Raw genomic sequence first — 17,885 nt, 5'->3', positions numbered from 1 at the left:
CATCTGCACTTGGGCTGAGATGAGGAAGAAAGAGCAGCTCTAGAAGGCTCTGCTGGGGAGGCCTTGGCTAACACTCGTGCAGAGATCGCTTTTCTCCTTAGTAGATGGCATGAAGTATTCTAAACTGACCTGGCACCTTGAGGAGTTGATTACCTGGGTTGGCGGCGTTGCTGAGGGGTGGTGAGAGGTGGAGGATTTTTCTAGTGTGTTCAGGCGAGTTTCCAGCTTGGAGATGGCCAGCTGAAGATCTGCAACAACTAGAAAAGGGAGAAAGAACTCTCTCATCTTACTGGTTCAACACATGGCAGAAGATGCAGCAATTATTCTTTGGTCAGGTCAGGATGAGTTTGCTTTCACTCTAGGCAGGCTACCAAACAAACTGCATCTATCCCAACTCCAGAGAAATCCTTGCTCCAACGTTAACAAAACCACCAACAAAATACACACAATTCACAGGGCTTCACGACGTTACACTGAGTGGTCAGCAAGGTGTGCCTGCCACTGGCTGCCAAGTCCAATATGTTTTCTTGCCAGAGATTTCTCACTTACCACTGTGGAGATTTTGGTTCTCCACCTCCAGGTTAGCTATTCTGGTGACGAGCTCATTTTGGTCACCACCAGGCCCAGCAGAAGAGGTCGTGCTTGCACTCTGCAACAAGGGAAACCAAGATGAAAAACTAGCCTGTTCACTCAGTTCTCAGACTAAGACAGACATGCTGCCTCTCTAAAGCAGGAAGGCAGAGACAACACTGGGAAAAAGAAGAGATTTTACAGGCTAGCTAGGAAAGAGCCCTTTTGATCGCAAGCCTTTTAAAGCAAATGTTAAACACAAAAATCAGAATGTAATTCATGTGCCACTGACAGAATTTCTGGTGGAGCTGGCAGGTTCAGAAGAACACCACATTTCTACAGTCCCAAACTGTGGGCTACCTTAATATTTGCATCTCTTTAGCATCTTCCAAAGCTTCTCTAGTGCACCTCAAAAAATTTACAAACATTACTTACACTAACACCCCTGCTAAGGAGGTAAAGAGCTTCAAATTACAGACAAGGAAACTGAGGTACAGATGGCTGAAGTGACTTAGCTGAGGTCATTCAGTAAATCAGTGGCAAAGGTAGGAATAGAACATAAGAACATAGAACTAGCAAGAGACTAACAGCAAACAATTTTTTTCAGAAGCAGGAAGCCTGTCAAACAACCAGTAGGGCCACTGGACGATCGAGGGGCTAAAGGAGCACTAAAGGAAGCCAAGGCCATTGTGGAGAAGTTAAATTAATTATTTGCATCGTCTTCATTGCAGAGGATGTGAGGGAGAGTCCCATACCTGAGCCATTCTTTTTAGATGATAAATCTGAAAACTTTCCCAGATTCAGGTGTCAACAGAGGAAGTTTTGGCACAAACTGATAAATTAAACAGTAACTGGTCACTAGGATCAGATAGGATTCATCCAAGGATTCTGAAGGAATTCAAATATGAAACTGCAGAACTGTGGTACGTAACCTATCGCCTAAATCTGCTTCTGTACCAGATGACTGGAGGACTGCTAACGTGATGCCGATTTTTAAAAAAGGCTCCAGAGGTAATCCTGACAATTGCAGGCCAATAAGCCTAACTTCAGTACCAGGCAAACTGGTTGAAACTATAGTAAAGAACAGAATTATCAGACACATACATGAACAGGATTTGTTGGGAAAGTCAACATGGCTTTTGTAAAGGGAAATCCTGCCTCAATCTACTAGAATTCTTTGAGGGGGTCAACAAATATGTGGACAAGGATGATCCCCATGGTCTTGTGTCCAGGACACCAGGGATACTCCTGCAGATTGTTCTCCCCCCCCCCCCCCCAAGTTACACAAACCAGTCTTGTGGCTGCCCGGCCATAGGCTGGCTCCCAAGCTTGGTGGGGGTCAGTAAAGGCTGGGACTGCTGTGAAGGGAGCAGGAAGAAAAGAGGAGCATTGTCTATCTTTCATACAACCCCTTCCAGCTATAAGAGGAGCACACTTTGGAGAACACCAGATTCAGGCCTCAGCCAAAGATTACTGTTCTGACACAAGGCTTTGGGTTAACGGGCAGATCTTAGAAGAAACCCCCCGCTCCTGGACCCGTGGAGTGTGGCTTCCAGGTGGCACAAGATGCCAAAAACTCAAGTCTCATCCAAAGGGCAAACCACTCGTGATAGGCACGGGCGCTGACATATAGGTGCAGATCTGCAATCCAGGGCCTTTAGCTCAGAGGTGGGAGGGCTACCTATTGAGTCCTTAGGAGGGGGGAGGGATAGCTCAGTGGTTTGAGCATTGGCCTGCTAAACCCAGGGTTGTGAGTTCAATCCTTGAGGGGGCCACTTAGGGATCTCTGGCAAAATCAGTACTTGGTCCTGCTAGTGAAGGCAGGGGGCTGGACTCGATGACCTTTCAAGGTCCCTTCCAGTTCTATGAGATATGATATAATAGAATATATGGCGATATACCTATTATTTACATTAAGACCTATATTTTAACTGTGAATACTGACAGTCTGCCTATGGACAGACTCCCGAGTGTCCAGCATAGAACTGGTGGCAAATGCATTGCAAGAATTCATCAAATCGCCTGGGGCCCATACACTTCAGCATGAAGTTTTTGTCCAAACGGGGGCTGTTTCTTCCTCCAGTTTATTCACAAAAGACAGACAACCACTTGTTAGCTGTCCCCCATCCCCAACAGGACTTACAGTCAGGCGACCTGACTTTCTCTTGGATTGGGCAGGTAGGGCTTCTTGGGGGCTATCCAGAATGGTCTTGCGCTGGAAAGGGTGAAAGGTTTGGGGATTCAGGACAAGTATAATATGAAAAAGAATGTAAGCACTTCACTCATGCTAGGGTGGGGCATTCAAATACAGATATCACATATGCATGCAGGAAAACCATTCAGATTCATCAGGACAGTGAGCCATATCTTCACAGAATCCACATCCAAAAACACTGACCTGCTAAGAGTCAAGTGGATGGGGAGGAAAACAGCACTATATTAAAGCTTCCTAGTCAGCCTTGGCTTGAACTGCTGGGATAAAATGCAGTTTATATGCCAGGTATTAATATTGCCAACTTCTAGTTACACATCCTAGTACTTCCCAGGAGGGTACAATCGCTTGGTGACAGGACTAAGAATCAAGAGGTCTGGATTCTATCACCAGCCCTGACCTTGACTTGCAGTGTGATTTGGGCCAATTTCCCTATCTGCAAAATAATAAAAGACAGTGCACTATACAAGTGCTAAATATCATTATATTATGTGGCATTTTTTATGGTCAAAGCATTGTAAAAATCAACTAATTAACTCTTAGCACTCTGGTATGACAGGTAAGTATCCCCGTTTTACAGACGGGAAACCAAGACACAGAGGATACATCAACCCAGCAATCAGAAGGCATGACTGAAGCATATGCAGGCATACACATGCTTGCTCATCAAGAACAGCAGTGAAAGCACGGCAGCATGGGCTAGCCGCCTGAGTACGTACCCTGGGTCCCAGGTGGGATTATACTCTGACAGCTAGCCTGTAGCACTGCAGCTACACTACCATTTTTAGCAAGCTAGCTCAGATAGACTTATATGTACTGAAATCACACCTCCTGAATGCCATATAGACATACCCAGATAAATTAACTAAACTTCCTTAAAGTCAGACTGAATCAGTGGCAGTCAGAAGTAACTCAGGAGTTCCTAGCTCCTAGCCAGAAGCAAAATCCAGTAGACCACACTCATTTCTCTCCTACAGAGAATAAAGCAGCAGCGTCTACACTAAGCAAATTGCTCACATGACAAAAATCAGCAATGGCTTCCTCTCACCTTCCCAAATTGGTGTTGAAAACTAACTGCTAGCAAACACAGGACAACCAGAGTGAGCACCAGGTCATTTCCTTGTACAGACTCACTTTACAAGGCCACTGCTATCCCAGCTCAGTAAACCACGAGGTTTGCAAGGCTAAAACACATTGAAACCGTCAGCAGTTAGAACTCTTTCTGCTCTATTTACACCAACAGGTCTGAGAACAAAATATAGCTGGTTTAATTAAATGAGTGAATAAGGAACTGGAGTCTCTTCCATATACTATTTAAACCCATTTTCTTCCCCTCCACCCATGTCACAGGCACAAGAAAACAAAGATTAGGCAAGGATGAGGATTTAACATTTTAGGCAGTCTCTAGACTGCCACTTTCAGCTCTAAAACTTTTGTTGTTCAGGGGTGTGAAAAAACACCCCTCTGAGCGATAAAAGTTTTAGCACTGAAAAGCGCCAATATAGACGCTGCAGGGTTACAAAGATCAGGAGCAGAAAGACTGATGGACAGGCCCTGAAAACGGGGACATTCCAGGTTTTCAGAGACGCATGGTCAAGTACATTTATTCCTATGTGCAGTCAAGTGTTTTCCCTCTTACTTTTGATTAAAAGATTGCATTGGATTTCCTCTTGGCAAAAACAAACTAATGGATTCTATTAAGGACGAGAATTCAAATGCAAAAAAAGTAGACATTCAAAGATTAAGGTTCCCACAGCATCACTGACTTGGTCACTTGACCATGTTATCTGTAATATTTACAAACATGGATATCTTTTGTATGGGAATCTTAGTTTTCAGTTCCTGATTTCAATGGGGTTAAATGTTTAGCTTTAACAGTACATTGAATTAAGAGTGCTAAGAGCAGCACAGCAGTCTGCCTAGTAAAATCCCACAAGGCAGAAATCTCAGCCTGCCTGGAGAAGCCTCAAGTAGGCATGTAAAAAATTAATGGGAGTTTTCCCTAGTTATGAAGCGAGGAATGTAGAACCTAGTCCTGTAGCTTTACCATAGGCCTCAACCATCTGACCCTTTCCAGCTTACAGATATTTGTAGTAGAATATACTTTTGTAATTAAGAGTTTAAAATGATAAACCTAGCACCAAGCTGAAGAAGACATCCCTGTGTTACAAAATGCAGGGGCAGTGCAGAACTTTCTTTCTAGCCTCAAGCAGCTGCAGAATCGAAATGCAATGGAAACAGAATGCAAATGCATACATGGCAGAATACACAGAAACTTAGATCTTCCTTTCCAAAACAGCACTGTGGATCTCACAACAAATGACCCACTCAGTATCACTCTGAGAAGAACATACATAATACAGGAATCTACCCTGCCTATCTTCAATGCAACACAAAACTGCCCGCTTACGAATAGTTATCTCTACACTAACCTGAGTACAGTAAGAGTGAAAAGTTGTGATAAAGGGGAATTAGATGGGGAAGGCCTAGACAGCAGTTACACTATATGCATTTTGCTTCCAGATATTATTCGGAGATACCTAATAATTCATTAAAAATTGAGGGGGGATGAATTATGGGAATGGATTGGGAGGTGTCTAAAATTCTGTCTCTGTAAACACACTTCAAATCAGATAAAGGAGCGCCAATTAGCGGAGAAGAAAGGAAATTGGGATAGTTTAAAATCCAGAACTGTAGATTCACTTTATATGAGCCCAGCCCAACCCAGAGTGAAGAAATTTTGATCATACTAGTGTAGGGAGCTGACCCAACCCCCACAACTGTAAACAAAACACGTCCACTTTTTTTTTTTTTTTGGTGGGGGTGGAGAAAGGATATCCACTTCCCCAGTGGATCACCATCTAATTAATTAACAGCATGTTAGGTCTTATAAGCAGGTTTATAAACAGATGTCATTGAACTTAATGTGCATGCTTTTTCCTACAGTTTCCAAGAAGGCAGTCCCAACCCATTTAGGGGTAAACCCTCATGCACATTAACACCCAGGTGGTCTTCCTAATTTACTACTATGTCAGAGCAGATGCTCTGGAAGGTTTGATCATGTTTTTGGCCTGCAAGAACAGAGTCAGGCTTACACACACGTGACAGCAGCCTATTCCAGCTGTATAGGGTTGCCTACAACACTCAACACTATTAGCTGGATACATCAAACATTTCTAAAATGCATCCTCATCCTACCTCAAAAGAGGGTGTTAAGTAATCCCATTTTACAGATGGGGAATGCACATACAGAGAGGTTAAGTGACTTGCCTAAGTCTGAGGGAGAGCAGGGAATAGAACCCAGAACTTTTAAGTCCTAGTCCAATGTCTTAACCACAAACAATGATTTTGTGGTTACAGTATGGACAGACTCTGGGTTCAATTCCCTGCTCTGGCAGGATTTCTGTGTCCCCTCGGGCAAGTTGCTTCACCTCTGTGCCTCAGTTTCCCATCTGTAAAACTGAGAACTCCAACACCTTTGTCTTGACTATTTAGACAAAGTTGTTCAGGGCTGGGATTGCATCATACTGTACGTCTGTAGACTGTTTAGCCCATAGTTGTCCTGATCTCATTCGACCCTCTAGACACCACTGTAATACAAATAATAAAGCCCCCTCCATTGTCTCTTTGGCAAATAGGGTTTGCAAAACAGAGTGTATTTGAAGACACTAGCGGTCTCTGATCCCCCGGGCACGTGTGAATACTGGGAACATGTATACAATCTCCCACATTGGCACGGCAAGTGCACCAAAGCCTCCATTAGTCTCTGGACTTCCAATATACTTTATAGTCACATCACAAAATAAATAAAAAATCCTTTGATTTTACACACGATGTTGATGATTCAATGCGTTCCAGCTGTAAGGCTGTTCTTTGTGTACAAATTAAAGATACATAAGAAAGTGTTAGTATCAAACAGATGAGCTGAAATGAGGGATTATAAATGCAGACTTGTCCATGCAAAGCAGAATGAAAGGTATGTGCAAATAAATGTTTCTGGCATTTTTTTTTTTTTTTTTTTTAAATCTCTTTTTGGGAGATGCAAACCACTACCTCAGATTCCTTCCACTGCACGATATTTATACATTTCTAGATACTGACTGTCAAACTGCAGTATTGCTATTTGAAATAGATGCATGAAATGCAACCAGGAAAGAGCTAGAAAAATGAAATTCTTCCATCTTCCCATCTCTACCCAGAGCCAGAGAACAGTTCTCTCGATCTTCAGGTTATCAAGCTGAAGTTCCCATACTTGGACTCTCTTTCCCACCACCAAAATCCTGGATATTAAGCACAAAAACCAACAGGCCTCCAAAGTCATTCTACAGATTTAGTGTAAACCAGTTTGTTTTGTGAGGTCTGAGAACAAAATCCACGTATGAGGCTATAAAGCAAAAGTAACACACTTATGCTATTCTGTACAGATACTTTTGGTGCTTGTATTGTTACTGTCCATAATTTATAATGATCCTTTAGAAACGGAAAGCTAGGGAATTTGACATTTCAGACCTGTCTCTCTTCCCGCACGTCTAAGAGCAGAAGCCAACCGCGCTTACTGCCTAGCTGTGCACCAGCACAGATGATGCTAGCAATTATTTATTATGTTGCACTACAGATGCACATGGTGCTTTACAAGAAAAATTAAGATTGCAGTGTCTGCCACAAAGAGCTAACAAGGCCAATATAAGGCAAGATCAACAAGAGATCATGAACAAGGAGGGACGGAGAGGTCATTAATACCATGCATGTGCTTGGGTAAGCACTGCACATATCTCGAGGGTGACACAATGGTTGTGGGTTTGCTATGTTATTATGAAGCCACCTTAACAGCTACTTAGTTAAGGCTGCAATGAGTTTTCCCACTTCAAGCAGTTAACTGCAAATTCAAGCACAATAATTAATTGAGATCAATCTGGTGTCCTACATATATTTCACATTTAGAGTCTCCACTGCACAATTCTGAGATTTAAAATCCATCCCTTTGGGAATCCTCCCAGAGATTAACTACATTTGATAGCACTTTCTGCCTACTCACTTTTGTTGAAACAACGGGGAGTCTGGTGGCACCTTGAAGACTGGCAGATTTATTTGGGCGTGGGCTTTCGTGGGTAGAAAACCCACTTCTTCAGATGCCTGGAGTGTAAGGTCCCTAGAATCTCTCACACTCAAAAACCTCAAACATGTTGAAATTTCAACACAGGACTTGAGACTACAGAAAGCCCCAGCATATGAGAAAGTCAATATACAAACAAGTTATTTGGCTTCTTTGCCACCGAGACCACAACACTATCTTCATAGAAGACTTTTGTTCTGATGCTGCCTTGGCTTCACTAGCCCTCTTGCCCTGACTCCCCCACCTCTGAGGCTACAGTGCTTGGTTGCCCCAACCCTAGATGCCTCTACGCCCTCCCATCCAAGCCTCAATTAGATAAAATAGCCTTCTGTAACAGGACTCCCATTCCAGCACAAGTGAAGTTCATCAGGCTGAGGTTGCCCTCTGGGAAACCAGAGGACATTCACCAAACAGAGAACCTGCCTTCAGAACAGAGTTGCAAGCTCCATTTGTCAGGCAAATTTGGATTCAAGATTCTCCCTCCTCTCCCTGCCCACTCTCACCAGGCCCTCGTTCTTATTACGAGCTGGGGGCATGGAGGGAAAGAGAAAAAAAGGATTTACAATCAACGTTGAGCCTGATCTCCATTAGGAAGCAACTTCAAAGTCCACTCCACTTTCTATTACTATCTGAAAAACTTTCAAAGCTTGTCTTTGATTGTTGGCTGAACTCTCCATAGTCCAGGATGTTTAGACCTTATTCAAGTCTTCCATTTTAGATTTAAAGATTTATATTGAAAACCCAAGCAGATTATGGAAGATTATAAATTTGCAGGTTATTTCAATGCAGATTACCCAGCTTGCCCATGCCGTTAGCAATTGCAGCATCACAAGAAAAGCAGTCAGCAGCAGCCTTTCAATCAATGGTCAAACAATTTACTCCCAGCACTACCCTCCTGAGTAGGTTTTTAAAATGTCAGTTGTTTCCCCTCTTCACTTCCAAAACTTATAAATACTTTCAGGAACAATTTAGAAAGCAAATCTAATCCTTTTCTCTTGTTTTTTCTCCCAGTTTGCCTGCTGTCCTCGCATCAAATTCCAAGTGACCAATTCTGTGCTGAGCAGTTTTACCCCTGCAAGTGATCTCAGTTATTCTAACACAGAACTATACAGCTGAACTTGACCACAAAAACAGCAGGCCCAAGGAGAGGACCAAGGGAAAAGAAGTTCCATTCATTCCTGTTTACCTACCCAAGATATTTGGGTCACTAATCATCTTGTAACAGGCATATTTTGCATTCCAAGTCAATAGCTAGGTTCCTTCCTCAGGAGGAATTACTGGGCCATCAGTACATAGGGCCAGACACCTAATAGTTCTAATTTTGCACTTGTTAAGCATCTTCCATCTGAGGATCTCAATGTTTTACAAATATTGATTTGGCCTCACGACCTTCCTGTGAGTAGTTGACACTATCACCTCCATTTTACAGATGAGAAAACAGGAGGCATATCTTGGATTAGAACCTGGTCACTATCCCTCCTCCCCGCGATAAGTCAGCACAACACCTCTTAATATGAGATCGAAATTCCTTTCTGAACAATCACCGTGATTATACAGCCAGCTTTGTGACAAACTGATGTAGCAGCAGCAAAAAATGCTCCAGCAGGGGATAGTAGCAATCTATTATAGTAGTGTTCAGCGTTAAAACTAGTAGCCAAGCTGAGTACCCTAGAAACAGTAGATGGAAGATGCCATTTCTTTGCACATACCCTAACTGAAAGCCAACAGGAAAGAGAAGGTGGTAGTTCAGTGTACCCCAGTATACAAACATGCCCCTGCTGACAGATACGTGCTGTCCCTGTGCTGCTCAGCAGGGGTATTTTAACTATGGTTAAATTGGTTACATGTTAGCTAAAGATCATTGGAACCAACTCAAACATTCCACTGGGAGAAAAGAAAGAAATGCATAGCTCTTTGAAGACCCCACTGAATTTTAGCCCCAGTGCAATTAGCCTGTAATTTTAAAGCCATTGTGCTAAGGTAAGCAGTTACACAGCATGCATTCCTGGTAATAGAGGGTGTTCTTGATAAAATGGAGCTAGTCTGGTGGTACACAGCACTACACACCTTGTCAATCTCCTCTAACTTAAAATAAGAAGCCACACAATCTATGGAATCAGTCATAGTGGAAGAGATCTGTGAGATGCGCCATAGCTAAAAATGGACTGCAGGTAGCCAGCTGGTGAGAGAGCTTGGGTACTCACTCCGGCCAGCGATTTCTGGATATTCTCCCTGGCTCTGGCAATGTCGCGTAGGATCGTGCTGGCTCCGTTCTCCTGCAAACAGCGCAGAAAGAACCAAGATGTTTTGTAAAATGAGACATGAGAAATTGCTGTGGGCAGCTAAGATGGGGAAGATTGGATTTTTTTTTAAGCAATGATTAAGTGAGTATTGGAGGCAGCTTTTCAAGAAGCATCGGCTGGAGGCATGGAGTGCAAGGACTGCAGCTTAGTATTGGTCCGTCATGCTACGCCTCCAGAACAGTGTCCAGTTGCAGAGTTTTGAGACCTCAATATTTTGCTTCTCCCCACTCTGGTCCCGTGACAGGCTGGCATAGCCATCACTCAGGCAGGTTATCAGGATCACTTTAGTGTGCCCTTGGAGCTCTGGTTAGGCAGCTAATTTCCTTAAAAGACTATGTGTGAATTTCATGCTGGTGAGAAGTGGCAGAGTCCTGCAGACTAAAATCTTCTATTCCAAGAGTGGGTGTGGTCCAGGCTGTGGCAGCCCTAGCTTTTCCACATTTATATGCCACATCCCCAAACGGGAGGGTCCACACCTCCTGGGGCGAGAGTTCAGTTTCCAGGGTCCAAGTACTCCTTGGCTCTGAGACTACCAACAAGGGCACCAATTATAGCTGTGGTTTCTGTGACAGACTCCTGTCCACTGGAAACTGGACTGAGCACCAAAATTCATTTCACACTGGGCACCAAATCAGCCCCAAATAATCCCACACTAGCATGGCACTTCCAAATTTGATGCAAATTAAAAAAAAGTTTACTGAAGACTCCTAAACCTTACTAGGAAGGGAGTGTTGTAATAAACAACTCTAAGTTTCAGTCAGTTGGGTTTCAGGCCACTTCTGGCAGGTAAAATTACCTTCTTCACTGAAAGTTGTGTGTGTCATGTGATATTCTAATTATTCCCCTTTTTACTACACAGAGCACAGTTGTGCTTTAGAATCTGCTTTAATGTTTTACTTACAACTTCCAATTTTTGTAGACCTACTGTAGGAACATCTGCCCTTCAAATAAATGTTGTACAGAGCTTTGTGCTACCGCTATGGTAGCATAGCCAGCAGAAATTCAGCAGAACATGCCTAGAAGCTACTAAAGCATTGACCGTTGTTTAAAAGCTCGGCCCTGCCACTTGCAAAACAGCCATGTAAGATTTCAAGCCGCTTTCTATGGAATTAAATGCATATGCAATTAACCATCCTTTACATTTTAGGATGGGAGCATCACTGCTCCCTACAATCTTACTCCAGTTGTGGGGGTGCAGATACCTCAGGAATGTACGTGTGAGCCACCCTGAGTACTTTATGTTGGAACTGGCATTTGCTTTCCCTGCTCTTCCCCCACCATAGCCTCCACTGCTCTGGTGCAGACAAGTAATATATACAGCATTCCCTGCGGCCTCCTGTTAACATTACAGGGAAGCCAGAAAGGGAATGTGGGTCACAATCTCTCTGGAGCGTTAGCACCACTATACTCCCGTCATGCACTCGGTCTCTAGGATGTGCCTGGCAAAAAAGCAACTTGGACACTCCTGAACACTGGCTCCCTGGAAAAATAGGAAATTGCTAGATATCGTAATAGTTCACGTAGGTCAGTCCTTAGCATAACTTCCCATCCTCCCATATTACCTCAACATTTGTTCTCAGATCTTGTGAATGGGATATAAAATTGCTCGCTGATAGGTCACAGACCCTATTTGTGGCCCTGTAACCTGAAGGATTAAGAAAAAACCAATTAACCTGAAGGATTAAGTAACCTGAAGGATTAAGAAAAGACCAATTCTTGTAACCTATAACCCAGGTTTTCCCCCATTTCTATTTCACCCCATTCACAAAGTTGAACCTCATCTTGTACATGGGCAAATCAGCTTCAGCTACACCCTATATTTTGAACACTGTGGTTCTCACACTATAGCCTGTGGAACACTGGAGGGGTTTGAAGCAATTATTTGTGGTCCACAGGACAAAACATTTTGAAAACCAAACAGGGAATTTGGTGACAGGACCTGAGTCGCCAAGAGAGGATATCTTACTAATTCTCCTAGTCTGGAGACCAATTTGTAACAGACCTTAACAAATACATACATGTGGGAAGGGTCATTCTTTCACCTGCTATCAGTACTGGGAGATCCTTAGACTCTAGCACACTGCAAAAACTACTTCCTTACTACTTGAGGATATGCATTACCTGTTGGCATGAAGGACTGGCAACTGGCCCATTCATCTGTTCATAGTATCTCTTCTCAGCATCGTCATACTTGAATTTATCAAACCAGATCTTCTCATGCATAAGAAAATCAGCTGCCATTTTTCTGCAAATAGGAAGAGACAATATGAGTACCTAGGAATATTTAAGGTTAGCTGCCTGTAACAGGTTCATCAGCAAGAACACTTATTTCCCTCCTTCCTCCCCCACAGAACTGCATTGTAGCTTTCTGCCCTTTATCTTCCTTCCCCTCTGGTGAAAAGCTTTAAGTAAATGGGATCCTATTAAGAAAGCAGGGCATTCTAATCATCCATCCACCAGTCTGCCTGATCTGACCTGCATTTAGCAACATAGCATGAAGCGGGGGCTGTACATGTTGGACAGTCTGCACCTTCCCCTGTATAAATGCCAGCTCCACCAGGATATATAGATCAAAATATCAGACACTTAAAAATCCACACAAGTCAATTAATACAATGGTTTAAAAAATGGACAGAATCGCACCTGTTTTGGCTCATGTACAGAGACTTTTTTTTTTTTTAATATGCCTAGCCAACCTTAGTAACTAATAGCACTAAACTCCTTAACATAGCTTTTAGCTCAACACAGAGTGGAGGACACAGTGTTTTAGTCACATTACAACTATGTTAGGAAGCAGTGTTCAAACAATAATGGGGAGCAAGTTGAGCACACAGTTCTATTGCATACTATCTTAAACAGATTTCAGCCCTGCCCACACCTGAATCAGAACTGTGCTGCTCCAACCAAGCTATCTTTACTTCTGGGGGAATTCTGCACCACTGCGCAATGCAGAATTTTGCAGAAATTAACACTGTGCACGCAGAATTGCTATTCAACCACAGAAATGGGCTGCAGTGCTGCTAGTCACCACTAGGGGCCACTGGATTCAGCAGAGCCCAGCTTGCACATAGAAGACACCACTGGGGGAGGGAGCTAGAGGGTTCCTGGCAGCTGCAGTTCCCAGCATGCTCTGAGGGAAGAAGAGGGTGGCGCGCAGGAAACTCCATGCAAGCCTGGGATCAAGCATCAGGCTGTTTCTCTCTTTGGATCCCTGGGTTTTGGTGGGGGAGGGGTGTCTGGGCAAGGGGGGGAGGGGTTATGGGTGTCTGGCCCCCCCGGCTGGGTTCTGAGTGTGTGTGTGGGGGGGAAGGGGGCAGAGAAACAGGAACTGGGTTGTCATAGGGATTTCTTTAACTCTCTACTCCTGGGGGAATTTTTGTGAGTGTCCATATTGTTATACATATGCTTGCTGACAGGTATTTTGATATAAATTACCAAAATAATTGAAAGTGGCCTGATTATGTACAGTGTTATTTTGACAAATAAAATTTGTAGAATTTTAAAATATTATGTGCATAATTTTTTCATTTTTTGGGCACAGAATGCCCCCAGGAGTAGATGGGCAATGCATCACTGAGTGTGCTGCAGAACGAGATTACCCAGTCCTCCTGGATAACTCCATAATAGTACGAGGCATGACAAACAAACAAAACAAAAGTACTAGAAGAGTGTCTCCTTTCAAATCAAGAACCACAAAAAGTATTTCAGAAGATGGCATACGGAGGAGTGGAAGATGGACCTGCAGGGGTGTACTTTCAGAAGACCCTGTAGTCATTTAGAAAGTAAACTGTTACACCGTTGGGGAGAGATCCTTCCCATTGTGCTAGTCAGAAATCACGAGATTCTGCCCCATGTGGGGGGATAAGGAGGATGTTCTAAAATGCACAGGGGTTCTAAAATGGCTATGAAAGTAGGCCAACCTACTACTCTGTATGTGGTAACAATGAATTCAGAGGCAAAGGGGCTAACTTAACATGGGCATGCAGTTAAACAGCTTCCAAAGGCTATTTAACTTCATGGTGTATTGCGGGATGGGACTATTACAAGAACCTAACATGGAGGACATACAGTTATTTCAAAGCAAGGGCACAGTACAGGAGCCTAGGACAAAAGGTCAGTTTGAGGGGGTAAGAAGAGACAAGAAAGGAGCATCTCAATGAAGCAATTACAAGGCCCTGTTGTGAGAAGTGTAAGCAGGAACATAGCAACTAAGGAATATCAGCTTATGTAAAGGGCATTTAAAGATCTTTTAGGAAAAGTTTACACCACTCAAATGCCCTAAGGCAAGGACCATAACTTCAAGAATCAGCCTAGACCTTTGCAAGCCCTACAAATCCTCCAAAAAAAACCCACCTCCAGATCTCAACACTGGTTAACTAAGTAATGCTTTGTACTATCCGGTTGTAAAAAACATCTCAGTATCAACACCGACCCATTCAGAAAAGCAGAGAAGGATCAAGAGAGACTGCTACAAAACCATCTCCAAATTCTGTAACCCCTTCCCAATGTTCACATCATTCCTGCAAGAGACTGCCAGAAATGCTGTCCATATACACAAGGGTACATGCAGCCAGTTTACCACACACAATCCTAATTATGCACAGGCCATATCAATCACACACTGTACATTTTGTACTGATGCAATCTTCATTTCATGGGGAGAGAGTGTGGTACAGATTCTCCTTACTCCATCTGGCCACAGAGAATGCTATTCAAACTCAAGGGTCACATGTGTCTCCTCAAAGGGGGAGAAAGGAAGATCTAGTCTCTGTGAAAATTTTATTTATTTATTGCTGGGCTACAAAAGAGCACTTAAGTACTGGCCTTTAAACAAATCCACTGAAGAGCTACAGCTCAGAAGGTAATATGGCCTCTGAACGTTAGAGAAGTTTTGGGTTCAGCAAATAGAATGCAATTATGTAAAATCAAAATACAAACTGCATTGTTTCATGTATAGTGGGACAAAAATGCTGTTCTGTACTCACCCAAGACAGGCAGCTTTCAAATATTTCCAGCCTTTAAACAAAATTAGACTGTTCTAATTAGACTAATCGCAGGGCCGATAACTATGGATATTTTCTACATTTTAAAAATGCATCTCCTCTCCCAGCTCCAATGTTTGTTCATTGGATTTGTTATAATCTAGTTCACCTTCCCTTACATGCCCAGATTAAACACCCACTTTTAGACAAAATGGTTTATCAGATTACCTTCCCTCAATTGTTCAGAGGAAGCACCTGTGGTCTCCAGATTGAAACTTTGGGCCTATTTTACAGTCAAATGGCATCTTTCATCCTGAAGGATCCCAAAGCTCCTCTACAAACTGAATATATATAGTGACACAAAAAAGCATCCATTTCTCAGGGAAAGCCAGTGGAAAACCTACATACAGCAACCTCTAGGAAAATGTTGGTCAAAGCCACCGGAACAAATTCCTTCTCTTGTGAAGAATGCAATGGGATCTTTAATACTCATGCACTGCAAACACGATATCCATTCTAAAGGTCTAATCTAAAAAAAAAGCTACTGCTAAACCTGCCTAAAACTCAGTTTATGAACCTCAGAATGATGAGGGGCTAAGTGGTCTGTACCACCCCCAGAGCAATGTTTAGATGATACGGTCATCCCCTCCACCTTTCTACCGGTAAAGCACCTTGGGATTAAAGGCTCTGTGCAAGAAATGGGTGGCCTGAGCACAGGACTGGGAATCAGAACTCCCAAGTCAAGAGTTCTAACCCCTCCTTTGACTTCAGTTCTGTGTGATCTTGAGCAAGTTATCGAACTTGTCTGGCTCCAGCTATAAAATGACAATAACTTAACTACCGACCTCCTAGGGGTGTTTGAGGATTAATTACAACTCATCATAACGGTGAGCTACCTTAAAAAAAAAAAAAAAAGAGGGCCCTCTTCAAAAACTCTGCTGGTAAAGTGAAGCCTGATTAAGGTTAAACAGGACCTTTGGCTCAATGACTGGAGGTTATGTCTATAGCGCCAGTGTTGTGTTTGGCACTACAGACCCACATTGCCTTCTACATATGCCAATTATTACAGCTCAATCCTGAACCATCAATTTTCCGAGTTTGAGTGTTACCCCAGAATAAGCTTTTCCTACTTAGTTTCTGATGCAGGCACGCTTGTGGCACGAGAAGCAGGTCGAGATGGTTTTGCTAGCGTGAGTTCTGGAACCCTTGCATTATCTTGTCTGCTCGACATTTTCAGGGCCTCAGATGCATAGTATCGTGATTCAGCGCTGTCGTATGTGGGTTTACTAAGCCACAAATGCTCACTGTCCTTGTGCAGGAAATACCAGGTAGGCGGAGGGTGCTCGGCATCTTTAGGAAGGGAAGGGTTGGTGGTGAACTCCACATGTCGAGAATTCATTCGTTTCCCGGGACTGCGGCCCTTCTTGTCCTTTCGGCTGCTCTTTGAGGCTTCTGGACGGCTGCGCTCTTGAGGCCTCACCTTCCCTGGAGGATGCCCATCAGTCATGTTCTCGTAGAAGCATTTCTCAGCATCATCATAAATAGGTTTCTCCAGCCACACCTCCGAAATCAATGCCTGCAAGCTCAATATCTGAGGCTTGCCATTTATTGTCTGGTGTGCAGGACTGGGCAAACTGGTAACGAAAGAGGCACCAGAATGAACCACAACATCTGTTGACAGGCATGGTGTAGCAGGGTTTGCAGGAGTAGATAGAGCTGTTATATACCCTTCATCTGGAGTTCTTTGATCAACATCACCATAGTCACTGTTCCATCGTACCGATGGAAGATCTAGGAAGTGTGGATGAACACAAGATTGAGACCTTTCAACAAACACCTTCTCTGCCTCATCAAAGTTGAACTTGTTGACCCAGACATCCTGGATGACATGGTGACAAGCAATCAGACTGGCATGGGTGCAGTGCAAGGCTGCTGGGTTCTTCCTTGGCTTAGGAATACCTGGGACAGCTTCTTCTGACCAGGACACGAATGCTGGCTGCTCAGCATCCAGTTCAGTTTCAGGGGCCTTCTGGGTCAGGTCATCTGCAAGTTTCTTTCTGAACATGTTTTCAGCATGATCGAAGAAAGGTTTGTCAAACCACACGCCATCAGCTAATAAACCAGTCAGGACGAAATCTACGTTGGAGACCAAACTCTTGGTTTTTGGAGAGCGCTTCCTTTTCTTTTGCTTCTTCCCATTTTTCACTCTTTTCATGTCTTTCCATTCGCCCTCGACAGGATCATCATGGCAAACACTGTTCATTGCTTCCACCTCTTGGCCCTTTTCAGTGGCTGAGGCTGCCAACGTGGCTTCTCTTTCATAGTGGAGCCTCTCCGCTTCATCATACTGGTGCTTGTCCAACCAGACCTTTTCTAGTGGGTACGGGAGCTTCCTTGTCCTCATCTTCCAAAGAGTGGCAGCATTAAAAGATAAGCACAGTAATGTAGTTGCAACATAACTAAACAAGCCACTGGCATACATTAGATTTGAGCCATTTCTTAAGCACTGCAAAGTTTATATAAAAACCCACCACTCAGTCATGACTAATATATTAAGAAATGGTGTTTTGGGCATCTAATTCAATTTCCATTTCATTGTTTACACATTTCAGTGAGAAGGAATTAAGTTGTCCGCATGTTTAATCCAAGTTCAAAAAATTGATCTATTTCTCTGTAAAGCACCTTTTTAATTAAGTTATCTGCAT

General features: G+C 43.3%; 2 protein-coding genes across 7 annotated transcripts in view; both read right to left on the bottom strand.

The window, feature by feature from the left end:
- The window catches only part of LOC135873553 (elongation factor 1-delta-like), a 32,104-nt gene that overhangs the window by 4,680 nt on the left and 9,539 nt on the right, over positions 1–17,885 (bottom strand). For 2 of the 6 annotated variants that reach the window (XM_065398148.1, XM_065398149.1), the window contains exons 2-6: positions 12,320–12,443; positions 10,100–10,171; positions 2,714–2,785; positions 550–649; positions 154–257 (exon numbers count right to left, since the gene is read on the bottom strand). In XM_065398148.1, coding sequence (XP_065254220.1) covers positions 154–257; positions 550–649; positions 2,714–2,785; positions 10,100–10,171; positions 12,320–12,439 — 468 coding nt within the window. In that variant the 5' untranslated portion in view covers positions 12,440–12,443. Of the gene's footprint in view, positions 1–153; positions 258–549; positions 650–2,713; positions 2,786–10,099; positions 10,172–12,319; positions 12,444–17,885 lie in introns of those variants that run through there. The other 4 variants (XM_065398150.1, XM_065398152.1, XM_065398151.1 and 1 more) reach the window with 4 other exon arrangements.
- On the bottom strand, positions 16,307–17,584 carry LOC135875203 (uncharacterized). The gene has a single exon (XM_065400197.1). It carries the CDS (start codon positions 17,582–17,584, stop codon positions 16,307–16,309), a length of 1,278 nt encoding a protein of 425 aa, XP_065256269.1.

Source organism: Emys orbicularis, chromosome 2 (assembly GCF_028017835.1).
Source record: "Emys orbicularis isolate rEmyOrb1 chromosome 2, rEmyOrb1.hap1, whole genome shotgun sequence".
Classification (NCBI taxonomy): Eukaryota; Metazoa; Chordata; order Testudines; family Emydidae; genus Emys; species Emys orbicularis.
This window is presented reverse-complemented; position numbering and strand designations above follow the sequence as displayed.